We start from the raw sequence: 13,183 nt of genomic DNA, 5'->3' as shown, positions 1-13,183 counted from the left end.
GAGTTTCGCACGAGTCGTGTTCGGGTAAGAGAACCTTGCCTAAAATCAGACGAAGGAGCAAAGTCGGACAAAAAAATTATAACCGGACTTAGGTTATTCTCAAAGCTTATGAGGATCGAGATCGCTACGATGCACTGTTCTAAAACTACGACCTAATTCGTTATTTGTCGGATCGGATTAGAATTCAGAATCCAAATCGAAAGCTCACATCACAAATTTGAGATTATTGAGAAAGCCAAAGAAAATATCTATCCATCAATTTCTCTCTTCCATCTTCCACTCCGTACACTCATCCACCTCAAACCCTAACAATCCACCAATCTCAAGCTTCCATTTCCCTCCAATGGAGCTCTGTCCTGTACTCGACACTTGTCTTCCTTCCCCTTCACGTTGCTACTTTTCTTCTTCCGCCGTCCACCGCCCCCTTCTTCTTCTTCTTCCCAAAATTTCCGTTTCTGCCCGGCGAGTTCCCTCATTTTCGCATTCTTTTCGTCCAATTCGTCGCCGGAATGTTTGTTCTTCTTCGAGCTCTGATACCCTTGTTGCCGGGTCGCGGAAGGAGGATGGGAAGAATGGTGAAGCTGTGACCAAAATGGAAGAGGATGAATTTGGAGATTTGAAGGCTTGGATGCACGAGAATGGACTTCCGCCTTGCAAGGTCGTTCTTGGGGAAAGGGCTTCGCATGATAGGAATCATCAGCCTATACATTATGTGGCTGCGAGTGAAGATCTCGAGGTGAAGTTATGAGGATTTTGTTGGTTTTGGAAGTGTTTTTTATTGTTAATTCGATGAATTTGTTGTGGAGCTTTTTGGGATTGGTTGATTTTTTTTTTTCTTTCAGGCGGGTGATGTTGCATTTTCAGTGCCGAATTCCTTGGTTGTGACGCTTGAGAGAGTTCTTGGAAATGAGACTGTTGGTATGATTTCTTCTGTCGTAAATCATTTCAGTGACTGCTACTTCAAATTCTTGCTACTAATGAGCATGTTCATAATCGATTGCCTGAAACTAGCTAGTGAAATAAAAATATGTTCTATGATCTCTGTTTGTAGCTAGAAGCAGTGCTGTTGTACTCTCTGTTTTTACATTGTTAGATGAAGCATTTTGGCTCGCTTTTCAAGACTTGTGTCATGTTGCTTTCTTGTTCTTGAATATTTATTGCTGAGACCTTGCTAGTCTATTGTTATGGCATGGTTGTGTAGATTTTCTTGCGCGAAATTGGGAGCCAGAAGTCAATCTTGATTCAATAGTTTTGTATGTAATGGCTGTTTGGATTTTCTTGCAGCCGAATTGTTGACTACCAATAAGTTGTCAGAGTTGGCATGCTTGGCTTTGTATTTGATGTATGAGAAGAAACAAGGAAAGAAGTCTTTCTGGTACCCTTATATCAGAGAGCTCGATCGTCAGCGTGGGAGAGGCCAATTAGCCGTAGAGTCGCCTCTTATATGGTCAGAAGCTGAACTCGATTACCTTTCTGGCAGTCCAACAAAGGTAACAATATTGATTTGCAACTTATTGTATGCCTAATTCCTCATTCTGAGTTGGAAATTTTCTTGATCAGAGCGAAGTTCTTGAAAGGGCGGAAGGAATCAAGAAGGAGTATAATGAACTCGATACTGTCTGGTTTATGGCTGGCTCTCTGTTTCAGGTAATGCCCTTGTATAATTTGGAGAACAGTTAGATGAAGAATAATTGCTTTTATTGAGTTTAAGCTGTTTTTAATTTGGAAATTTGCAGCAATACCCATATGATATTCCAACTGAAGCGTTTTCCTTTGAGATTTTCAAACAAGCCTTTGTTGCAGTTCAGTCTTGTGTGGTGCATTTACAGGTAATCGAAACCCGTTTAGTTTCTTTGATCCTCTTCAGTATTGAGTGATTCTTTAAACTAATTTGTTGTTATTAATATGATCTAGATTTCTTAACTATCATTGCAATTATCATTACCCTTGATGGTTAATTAGATGAAGTGCTTGTGAGACAAAGATTCAAATTGATTATCTAATGGCTTCTTGAATTCAGAAAGTAAGTTTGGCTCGGAGATTTGCTTTGGTGCCTCTTGGCCCTCCACTCTTGGCTTATAGAAGCAATTGCAAGGCAATGTTAACTGCTGTTGATGGCGCTGTGGAACTAGTGGTTGATCGTTCATACAAGGCTGGGGAGTCGATCGCTGTTTGGTAAGTTTATTACATGATTGAAACTATGCGCGACTGTTCACATGATCGCCTATCTGTTAATGTTTGTGTTTGTGTTATGCATCTTTTAGTTCCTCTAGCAAGATTTTCATTTTTGTTCAAACTCATGAGAACAGGTGTGGGCCACAACCTAATTCGAAATTACTCCTGAATTATGGTTTTGTCGATGAAGATAATCCCTACGACCGCTTACTAGTTGAGGTAACGCTTTGTGCTCGATTGCAAGTGATCTTTTGGACGAATGTCTTCTCTTAATGTTCTTATCCTATGTTTCAGGCTGCTTTGAATACTGAAGATCCTCAGTACCAAGATAAAAGAATGGTTGCTCAAAGAAATGGCAGATTATCAGTTCAAACTTTTTATGTATGCATTTAAAATACTGGCAGAAATGAAAGTTTTAAGTTATCGCGTTTCGTGAAATTTTATTTCCGACACAGGTTTACGCCGGAAAGGAGAAAGAAGCTGTCTTAGACATGCTTCCTTATCTTCGGCTTGGCTATGTTACTGATCCTTCAGAAATGCAGTCTGTTATTTCTTCTCAAGGCCCAGTATGTCCAGTAAGTTCTCTCTTCTCCACGTTCATTATTCTTCTTGTTTAAGGATTGAATCTTTAATAGAGCTTGTAAGTCGTTAGTAAACGTTCGTGTAAGATTTTAATATCTAGGTAGATGGTCGCGTTAAGATTTGGATCGTTTGATAAAACCCGAATAGAACTAGAATATCGTAAATGAACACAGTTACTCCCAAATATTTGAGGTACTTCGATGCTCCTTCTCTTGAGGATTCTCACTCACTCAATTTGTAATCTTCTCTCAATAACGAACTTCTTGACTTGGTTTCTTCGATATTCGTGATCGGGCCAGATTTCCTTAGGCTAATTACTAACATGCCCTTAGTTTCTTATAATTGTGTTCCTAACACCATCTTTCTAGAGTTGGATTGCATTTTCTTACTTGCCCCCAATATACCATTAGGCCAACCTAGGTGGTGGTTGGCGTACGGTTAGCTACATCTTCCTTGGCTTGTTCGTTCAAGTTCGTCTTTTCCAAACCAAGGACATGACATATTTCTGATACTAATATTGATTCCTGGATTCAGATGTGTAAAATCCTTAATTATATGACATATTGATTCCCGACACGATCCTTGCCTTATTTTTCACGAGTTTCGGTGGGGCGGACAGTTTGTAAAAGTTCTTGTTAACTTATAAACAATACTTGATGATGATCCACCTATGGTGAAACCTTTTTTTTTAGGTGAGCCCCTGCATGGAAAGAGCAATGTTGGACCAAATTGCTGATTATTTCAAGAGACGACTGGCAGGCTACCCGACTACCTTGAGCGAAGACGAGTCTCTGGTAATTTTTGCCTTCGATTTTTTGTTTCGATATACCTGTAATTCTTCACTTTTGCTTACCCATGGATCGATCAGTTGGCCGATGGTAAATTGAACCCGAAGAAGAGAGTTGCTACCCAGCTTGTTAGAATAGAAAAGAAAATCCTTCATTCATGTTTGCAAGTGGCGATTGATTTCATAGATCAGTTACCAGATCACACAGTCTCTCCATGCCCAGCTCCCTATGCTCCCTTGTTGAGATAAGTAAGGTATACGAACCCGTTCGTGTTTGTTTATGGAATTCAACACTTGTGTTTGCCCTGTTTTCATCGTGTCTTTTCGTTCACTTATAGTTGTAGATAGTTCTTCCAGCAAGTGGTCTCGTGTCTGTTTTACGATACTGCAACACCGAACCGCCACGCAAAATCCTCCATCCCAAGATGAAGCTCAAATTAAGGTCAGTTTGATTGACTCCCATTCATCTACTAAGCTTTTTCAAGCCTCAAAATGATTAACTGGGACGTGGGGCGTCCTTTAACCCACCGACTAATCCCGAACAAAGCTTCATCTATTATCCCCAGACGTCTAGCTCCCAGAGATAACAAATGTTTCAAGATAAGTTTTCAACCGGGTTTTAAACTCTAAATGGATCAATGGTTAGTTGAACAATTTCTTCTTATAAACGTCAATTTAGTCGATCCGTGTATGAATGGATCAATGGTTAGTTCGAGCTGGAAAATTCTGAAAATGCCTGCTTGTTTAAACTGTGCTCGCCTTCTCTCTCGAGCTCGTTTGCTGGGTTTTGATATCATGTTGTTATTTGGCAGGTAGATCTAAAATAAGCTGATCACTACACTTAGGATGATTGTGGTTTCAGAGTGACCAGTAATCGAAGATGATTATGGTGGCCATGGATTTCAAGGTACCGAGTAATAAAGCCATATTCATTCCTTCAACTCTCTGACCTCTACGCCATGTAAATAACCAGAATCACTCGATCTTCTTTCAATGCAATTCCCTTCCTTTTCTTGATATCTTCCTCCCATTTTTAGCTGTTTTTGTTGGTACTCATACTTTGATTAAATGTGTTCGTCATAGTTTAGCAGAACCCACATGAACAAGCACCAAAGTTTTGGAGATCAAAGTCTAATTTACTTGTGTTAGTTGAACACGACTCTCCACAATGGTATGATATTGTCCACTTTGTGCATAAGCTTTCATGGCTTTGCTTTGGGCTTTCCCAAAAGGTCTCATACCAATGAAGATAGTATTATTTGATTATAAACCCATGATACTTCCCTAAATTAGCCGATGTGGGACTTTCATCATCCAACACCTCCCCTCGAAACAAAGTACCGTCTCCCCTTAATCGAGGCTCGACTCTTTTGGAGTCTTAGTCATTTTTTACTATGCATTCGAGGAGGGTTGACTCCTTTTTCTTTTGGAGTTCTTTGTTCGACATTTTGAGGATTTATCAATCTATTGGCATGACTAAGTTTAGGGCATGACTCTGATACCATATTAGTTGAACACGACTCTCCACAATGATATGATATTGTCCACTTTGAGCCTAAGCTCTCATGATGTTGCTTTGGACTTCCCCAAAAGGCCTCATACGGAAGGAGATAGTATTATTTGATTATAAACCCATGATCATTCCCTAAATTAGCCGATGTTGGACTTTCATCCAACACCTTTTTTTTACTCTAACAGTTACCGTGCGTGAAGTATATGTTTGTTTTAATTAGCGGAGCTATGCTTTAGTCGGCGGTGACAATGGTGTAATATTATGGGTAGATTGGATCATTTTTGTTAACTTGTATTTTAAATTTAGAATATGTAAAAACATAATATATATATCTTGAGAACTTTATTAGTTGAACATGCGAACTAAATTTATATAAATAAAAGACTCTTAAATATCAAGACTAAATTACTAACAAAAAAAAAAAAAAAAAAAATCTTAAAATCTGTATTTTGTCTAAAAAAAATATCTCAAAAAATTCAATATTAACTATTAAAATAGTAAAAAAAAAAAAAAAAAAAAAAAAATCATTGATGCAAATTGCAAATAATTTAAAAAATATTTTAAACTATGGTTTCAAAAATTAAAAAAATTAAAAAAATGCATAATGAACTAAATATCAAAATATTTATAGATGATTTACGAGATGTAATAGATGAGATTTTTGTCTATATTGACGTTAAATTTTTTTTTGAACTTTTGATAAAGGTAAAGATTATTAATGTTACTTAAAAAATTTTATCGATATTTTTTAAATATAGTACTAATGATAAATGTATTTTTGAAATATTATTAAAATTAAAAAATATTTTAAAAATAAATTAATGATTTTCATTAAATTTTTAAAAAATAAAAATTAAGAATATTTTCCGAGAGAAATATAAAATTTATAGAAATTTTTATTAATTCAATTAAAAAAAAGATGGAAGTTAAGACGGTTGAGGGGACGACATGTCGTTCGATCAGCAATCACGGACTTGGATTTAATATTGAATCCCAATCATATTACGTAAGATGGTTTGAGATCCGTATACGATTTCCCCTTTTATTTACAGTTCCCTCCAATCTTGACCAATCAAATTCCCACCGTCATTTACTTTTCTCACCGACTGGCAAAATTTAAAATAAAATCTCCTCCCAACTGGGATCCACATGCAACGGCTACGATCGCCCGATCCACCCACTGGTTCCTTCAATCTCAACCGTCCATTTCCCTCCACCCCGTGGAAAAATCGCGGCCTTTGTGTTTTAGCATAGTAGACTAGAGAGTGAGGGCTTCGCACTTTCTCTCTCTTCTCTCTCTCTCTCTCTCTTCTCTCTCTCTCTCTCTAGGTTTTCGACGCGCATTCTTTGTTCTTCTTCGATTTCGACTTCGATTGGCGTTGTTTTTCTGCAAGTTTTCTCGGATTTGAGGTTTGGATGTTCTGCTTGCATCCTTCATTTGTGTTTCAAGTTCGATTTCAAGTTGTGGGGTTCAGTGACGGGTTCTGATCTACGCTTTTCGATTGGGGTTTTCTCGGGTTTTTAGTTGTTGGAGGGGTGTTCTTGCGATTCAGGCCTGTGCGAGGGGTTTTGTTTCGTGGAGCTGTTGGGATTTACTCGCAAGTTCGTGAAGCGACTGGTAATTCATCTAGGGTTGTGGTCTGTTTTTCAATTTTGGGGTTTGTAGATGGTCAAATCTCGGGGGGTTTTGTTGTACTTGGTTTATTTGTAAAGAAACGAGTATTTGGATTGGATCTAATTGCTCTCTTTTCGTAATTTATACTACTGAGTTATAGTTCATTTAAAATACAAAAAAATTGTTGTGATTTGTTCTTACTTTTCCTTATATTGTTATTGTCTTGTGGGTTAATTCGTGAGTTACTGAATGGACGTGTTGGTATTGAGTTCATCAGAGTGGTGATAAATTTTCGCTCTTGGTGCTCTCGATTTCTCCAGGGTTTGGTCTGAATGAATGATTTGGCGTGATTAATCTATTGCAGAGGTGTATGATTACGTGCTGAATTAGTGACTGTGTTCTTGAAGAAGCAGAATTTATCCAAGGCGCTGCTGAAGCAGGAGGGTGGTTCATATAAATGGATATGAGGACGGAAAAGAATATCAGATACCCGGAAAGATACTATGGCCATAGTTCCTTTCGTACCGGTGAATCAGAGGGTTCTGGAAGCTCGGGAAGAATTGATCCTGAAATTGCTGCTTCAGAAGTTTCTAGTACTCCAATGAGGAGATGTATCAGTTTTAATTCTGAAAGTTGTGAAGGTTTGCGAGTTCCCACCCGAGTTCTTCCCTTGACAAACCTATTGCAGTCTGAGAGGAAGGACTTGATTTATAGGTTGAGAAAAGAACTTGAACAGATTCAGACACTCGGAAAGAGAGTAGAATTGCTTAGAACGAATAGTTTTACAGTATCGTCTTCGAGTGATATTCTTAGCTGTAGCAATGGACGCGATGGGCCATCAGCTGAGTACATTATGAATACCTCAAATTTGACTTCTGGGAAACAAAAGAAATCTAATGTTCCAAGCCAAAAGAAAGGGCAAGGAAGCAGACAGGTTGCTTCAGGTAGAGTTGAGTCTACCGTGCAAGCTTCTGTTTCCAACAGCACAAATGCTACTTCAGCAGCTTTGATGAAACAATGTGAACAACTTTTGAAAAGGTTAATGTCGCACCAGTATGCCTGGGTATTCAACACGCCTGTTGATGTAGTGAAGTTAAGTCTCCCTGATTATTTCACGGTTATTAAGCATCCAATGGATCTGGGAACCGTGAAGTCCAAGTTATCTTCTGGAGCATACTCAAGTCCACTGGATTTTCTTGCTGATGTGAAGCTTACTTTCTCCAATGCAATGACTTACAATCCCCCTGGAAATGATGTGCATATTATGGCTGATGTTCTCAATTCATATTTTGATATGAGATGGAAGGCTATTGAGAAGAAACTGCCCAAAACTGATGGTCATGCATTGCCATCTAAATCTAGACCTCGGGAAGCTGTTGAGACTGTTAAGCACACGCCTCAAAAAAAGATGAAAGTTGCTTCTAGGCCCCAAGAAGTTACACCGATGCCCACCAAGCGTGTGATGACAGACGAAGAAAAGCTAAATCTGGGGAGAGAGCTGGAGTCGCTGTTAGGAGAATTGCCCATGCATATAATTGACTTCTTGAGAGAGTATAGCTCTGGTGGAAGGGAATCTGGAGAAGAAGATTTTGAGGTTAACATTGATGATCTCAGTGATGATACACTTTTCAAATTGCGGAAGCTTCTAGATGATCATTTTCAGGAAAAACAAAAGAATAATGCCGGTGCTGAACCTTGTGTGATTGAGGTATTAATACTGATTTGACAATTGTGTTCTATTTTACACTTTGTGTGTATTTGACTGCTTCTGTATTAAATAATTTATTACTTTCAGTTGCAGATGCTGAATGACTCCGGAGTAAGCAACTCATCAATGCAACCATCTAAAGGTCTTAGGCCTTCCTTGATTTCACTAAGCATACTATCGACTTGATTTTCCTATAGCTCTTTACTCTATTTTCTTCTTATTGCAATATTAGGGAGTGGGCCAATTGATGAGGATATGAATGTTGGTGGACATGAAGCTCCGGTTTCAAGCTGTGCTCCTTCAGAGATAGAGAAAGGTGCTGCTAACAGCAAATGCGCGGTCTCGAGAAATTCAAAGGGTTAGTCAAGTTTTCCTTCTCTGTGTTCTGTGGTATCTCTGTTGTGGTATTCTGTCTTTGCTATTTTGCGAGATCAAGATCTTTTAGCATTATACCTTCTTATTGTAGTTATTGAAATCCCTTGAGGAGTCTCGTAATATATGTATTATAGCTAACAGATCCGTATGTTGGATGGGTTGATAAATGAGTGGAATGTCATCGTTTAATTGTGCGACCTATGTGTTTTGCAGATTCGGATATTTCTAGTTATGAAAACGATTCTGAGTGTGACAAAGCTTCAATTCGAGTGCACGAACAGGTGTTTTATTGATTAGTAACTTGTTATCAAATGGGTGGCCTCTGGTTAATATGAATACTTGCGTTGTTGTTATTGTTTAATGGATGTCAGAGTTTGTTGATTTCTTGTTTTGGACTATCAGCAGGTTCCAGAAACCATTGGCTCCGAAGGTCCTATGATTGAAGCTACTACTTCGGATGGACCTCTTGAAAGGAATCGTGGGTGTTCTTATCCTTCTTTGTCATTCGTTTTAAGAAATTGGATTATGCTATAACTTTTTTTATCTTCATGAAATAGATAACTCTGGACAAGTATTAAATATGAGCTTTTAGTTTTTTGTGGATATGAGCTTTTAATTGAGATGTCATTTTCAAAAAATCTAGGATACCCATATGAATTGGGCACTTTATTTATTAGACATTTAAAAAAGTTTAACGTACACTTCTAATCTTTGAAATTTAATGAGATTATGTTCTTAACATTTAATGAGATTATTTACATATGTTGATCGATAAATTAATTAGGGGCTGATTGTATGTATATATTACAAACACTAAGTCCTTTTTCTTGTATATATTAAACTTTTGGGGCTGATTGTATGTATATATTAAATTGATTAGGGGCTGATTGTATGTATACATTAAACTTTTGGGACTGAACCATAAATAGTCTGTTGAAGCACTGCCAATGCATATATGTTTATGTATTGTGTTTTTCAAGGAATGTGAAATTGCTCCATTGTAACATTGTCAAAACCTATTTAGATCTCAATGGTGGCGAATCTTAAAATAATTCATTTTTCTTGACATTCATAGATTGTTTATTTTCTATTATAATGAACATTACTACTCATTGAAAAATTGGTAAGCATGCTCGAGTGTTTTCATGTATATCATTGTTTTGATTTTTCAAGCACACGTACTTTACTTTTGGTAATATACCTGTGTTAGATGCATGTTAAACTCTAGCTGAACCAATTGACTTGGTGTTTGAGTGTGACACGGATTGGGGTGCATGTCAAACACTTTTCATGCATATTAAACATGTGTTTAAATGGCAGGATATCTTAGAATGTGAAATACACATAAGTATTATTGATAACTTCCTCAGATGTTAATTAATACCCTAAATGTTTTCTTGACAACTAAATGTTTACTCAATTAAGAATTTTGTAAGTTGGTTCGAATTCTTTTAGTATTTTGACATGAAACATTGTATTATAAATGTCGTGTCTTTGTTCATGTTTGTGCCTCTTTAGGCTCTGAATGAAAGCCCCCCCCCCCCCCCCCCCCCCCCCCCAACAAACTCGTACTTGACCTTTCTCTTATTTGTATTGTCCACCAAATTTGTGTTCTTTAAATGATGTTTAGTAATAGGCATATGATATCCATCTGCAGTGGGATTGATGTTTTCCTTCTTTGCAATCACAAATAAAAAGAAGAAAACTGCCATGACTGTGCCTCATTTATGTTGTGTATTTTTTATTTATAATTTAAATCATAATAGTTGCCTTTAAGTAGTTCCTTAATTTTCTTGGCACCATTCTGAGTTTTTGTTTTATATTGTCATTGGGCATGATAATGGATGTTGAATTTGAAGCATTTTCTTTTGTGACTCATGCTATTTAACGACTTCCCACAGAATTTGAAGGTGGCTACGATCAACTTGAGCAGACTTCAGGCAAGCCTAGTTCTACCGAGTCAGATTGCAATCAGGATGGTGAGTTTTAAGTGTGTGTTTGGAGTTCTTTATAAAAAAAGAAAAAAAGAAGGCTTTTAAATGAACTTACTTTTCCCTTAAATCACTTTCAAATGAATCACTAATTTAGAATGTGTTAAGTTTTTAAGTGATCTTAGATGACTCAAAACACTTCTAAAAAATTACGTGCTTGGTAATAAACAAAAGAAAATTTCAACAAACCAGATTGATGAGAGAACTTCTTTGGAAGAAACACTTGGAGATGATCATAAGCGACTTTTATAAGAAAAAAAGAACATATTTATGACTAGTAGAATCTTTTTTGAGTGTAGGCAACCAAACAAATTTGTTCTTGAATGTTCTTTCAAAAAAATGTAAACAATGCGTTATTGAAAGTGTTCTTATTAAAAACTATTTTAAGAAAAAGTGCCTAAACTTAAAGGCATGTCTAGCTCACTCTAAGAGTGAGAATTTGTACCCCTCTTATGTATGCATTCCAGTTAATTCATTTAATGAATATTGCAGGTAACTACTCTGATAAGCGTGTCTCTCCTGAGAGGCTTTACCGGGCTGCTCTTCTGAAGAACCGATTTGCGGACACAATTTTAAGAGCTAAAGAAAAGACGATGACACAGGTTGGTTCAATACACGGCGTACTTGTTTAGCCTCGTACTACTTTTAATGGATTTTGCAATGAGAGATTGCAAGTTTTGATCTGGATGGTGTGCATTTTCATCTGGGCCGAGATCAGGGTGACAAGGGTGATCCCGAGAAGTTGCGACGGGAGAGGGAGGAACTGGAACTGGAGCAGAGGAAAGGTAGTTGGAAGGTCTTGTGAACTTTATCTGGGTTTGTTCTTGTGGTTTATGATGTATTCCCGCTTGTGTTTTAACAAATTCTGTACATGAAATGTAGAAAAAGCACGACTGCAAGCAGAAGCCAAGGCTGCACAAGATGCACAAAGAAGAGCTGAAGCAGAAGCTGCAGCCGAAGCTAAACGAAAGAGGGAGCTCGACAGAGAAGCAGCACGACAGGCGTTGCTGCAGGTAAATTACAATCAATCTAAGCGCCAGATTAATCACCCAGAACTCCATAGTTTTTGCTCATTCACTTAAATACAATGCAGATAGAGAAAACTGTTATAATAGATGAGAACTCCCAATTCCTGGAAGACTGGGAGATGCTCAAAGCTGCTCCAACCGAGCAGTTACCAAGCTCGGTTGACGAAACAAGCCCCGACCACTCACAAGACGGTCTGGGTAGTTTCAAATTTGTAGGGAGCAATCCATTGGAACAACTGGGTTTGTTCATAAAAGCAGACGAAGAGGACGAGGAGATCGAGCCGAATTACATATCTTCAAATGCTATAAAAGATGTAGAAGAAGGTGAAATCGATTAGGGAGTGTCATGATAGAACTGATGATCATCAAGGCAAATGAACAGAAGAATATATCCTTTCCCCATGATGATCATTGATTATATTTATATTTTAGGAAGAAGTTAGGATAGAAGTGGGCAGTGGTGTTCTTGATTGATTTGGTTACAGAATAGAAGCCATCATTTAGAAAGTGCTTCTGATTTGGTTTGGAAATGAGCAGAGTGTTCTTTATCTGTATTGTGTGTTGTACATTGAGATAACTTCAAAACATACACATATGGGTCTGTGAATGAAAACAGGACTTAGTTTTAGCACCAACTTTTCTCCTAATTCTCTAGGGGTTTTCTTTTTGTGTTCCTCCTACCAATTTCGGTTCGTGTCGTATTGTTCGGAAAAAGTTAAAATCGTCTTTTATGGTTTTCGAAGTTTCTAACGTTCAAGACGGTTTTAGCTTTTTTCTCATATAATTCATATAATCGTCTCTGTGGTGAATTATACTAGATGTCTAGATTTACGATGCTACTCTAAAATGTTTGTTCTTTGATTCAAATGTATGAACTTTTACGATTGTTGATTGTATTATCGGTCATAAAATTGCTCTGTATTGTGGTCATGCTCGTCTTAGGGAGTATTGTTTTCCATCTCCCTCAATCTTGCTTTTTAAACTCTCTTTTACAATCTCCATGGCCCCAATTTTAAGAACTTTTTTTTAACACGAGTCTACAGACTTGAGTATACATTTTCGGTTATAGGTGACGTGAATACAAATTGGCTCGACTCACTTGTTGTTGGGAAGCGAGTGCCACACAATCGCAAAGTCGGGAAGCGAGTGTCACACAATCGCAGAGTCTGCTGTCAAGAAAAGTGCAGTGCGATTGTGACACTGTGCCCTTCTCTCTCTCAAAATTTAGGAGGACGAAAATTGCTGGTTGGGTTGGCATGGGAGTCTTTAAGTATTGATTTGGCTAAGTTAAGTAAAAGCGGGCTAAGGTTCATTCGGGTATTTATTTTCAAGTTTTTTTTAAATTTTGGATTGATATTATTGAATGCATATGGTTAGAAACATAAGTTGATGTGAAAGGTGACCTACCA

General features: G+C 37.5%; 2 protein-coding genes across 13 annotated transcripts; both read left to right on the top strand.

Moving 5' to 3' along the window:
* Window positions 1–207: 207 nt before the first annotated feature.
* On the top strand, window positions 208–4,561 carry LOC111793055 (uncharacterized). 7 transcript variants are annotated; one of them, XM_087123491.1, is made up of 14 exons: window positions 208–736; window positions 843–918; window positions 1,285–1,490; window positions 1,561–1,647; window positions 1,737–1,829; window positions 2,021–2,175; window positions 2,310–2,394; window positions 2,470–2,556; window positions 2,631–2,750; window positions 3,450–3,551; window positions 3,626–3,793; window positions 3,883–3,986; window positions 4,111–4,185; window positions 4,357–4,561. In XM_087123491.1, the coding sequence occupies exons 1-11, from the start codon at window positions 344–346 to the stop codon at window positions 3,791–3,793; spliced, it is 1,572 nt and encodes a 523-aa protein (XP_086979617.1). In that variant the 5' UTR covers window positions 208–343; the 3' UTR covers window positions 3,883–3,986; window positions 4,111–4,185; window positions 4,357–4,561. The 7 variants fall into 7 exon arrangements, with proteins under 7 accessions (XP_086979617.1, XP_086979616.1, XP_086979615.1 ...); XM_087123490.1 differs by having other exon boundaries at window positions 3,626–3,798; window positions 4,361–4,561; XM_087123489.1 differs by having other exon boundaries at window positions 3,626–3,798.
* Window positions 4,562–6,316: 1,755 nt separating this feature from the next.
* Window positions 6,317–12,409, top strand: LOC111793053 (transcription factor GTE8). Of its 6 annotated transcripts, none has more exons than XM_023674754.2 (11): window positions 6,317–6,675; window positions 6,993–8,380; window positions 8,474–8,522; window positions 8,613–8,738; window positions 8,969–9,036; window positions 9,158–9,233; window positions 10,657–10,734; window positions 11,239–11,348; window positions 11,465–11,531; window positions 11,629–11,759; window positions 11,840–12,409. In XM_023674754.2, exons 2-11 carry the CDS (start codon window positions 7,130–7,132, stop codon window positions 12,110–12,112), a joined length of 2,229 nt encoding a protein of 742 aa, XP_023530522.2. In that variant the 5' UTR covers window positions 6,317–6,675; window positions 6,993–7,129; the 3' UTR covers window positions 12,113–12,409. The 6 variants fall into 6 exon arrangements, with proteins under 6 accessions (XP_023530522.2, XP_023530518.2, XP_023530521.2 ...); XM_023674750.2 differs by having other exon boundaries at window positions 6,318–6,675; window positions 7,037–8,380; window positions 8,468–8,522; XM_023674753.2 differs by having other exon boundaries at window positions 6,318–6,675; window positions 8,468–8,522; window positions 9,161–9,233.
* The last annotated feature ends 774 nt before the right edge of the window (window positions 12,410–13,183 follow it).

This window comes from Cucurbita pepo, chromosome 4 (genome assembly GCF_057944985.1).
Source record: "Cucurbita pepo subsp. pepo isolate OVF chromosome 4, ASM5794498v1, whole genome shotgun sequence".
Classification (NCBI taxonomy): domain Eukaryota; kingdom Viridiplantae; phylum Streptophyta; class Magnoliopsida; order Cucurbitales; family Cucurbitaceae; genus Cucurbita; species Cucurbita pepo.
This window is presented reverse-complemented; position numbering and strand designations above follow the sequence as displayed.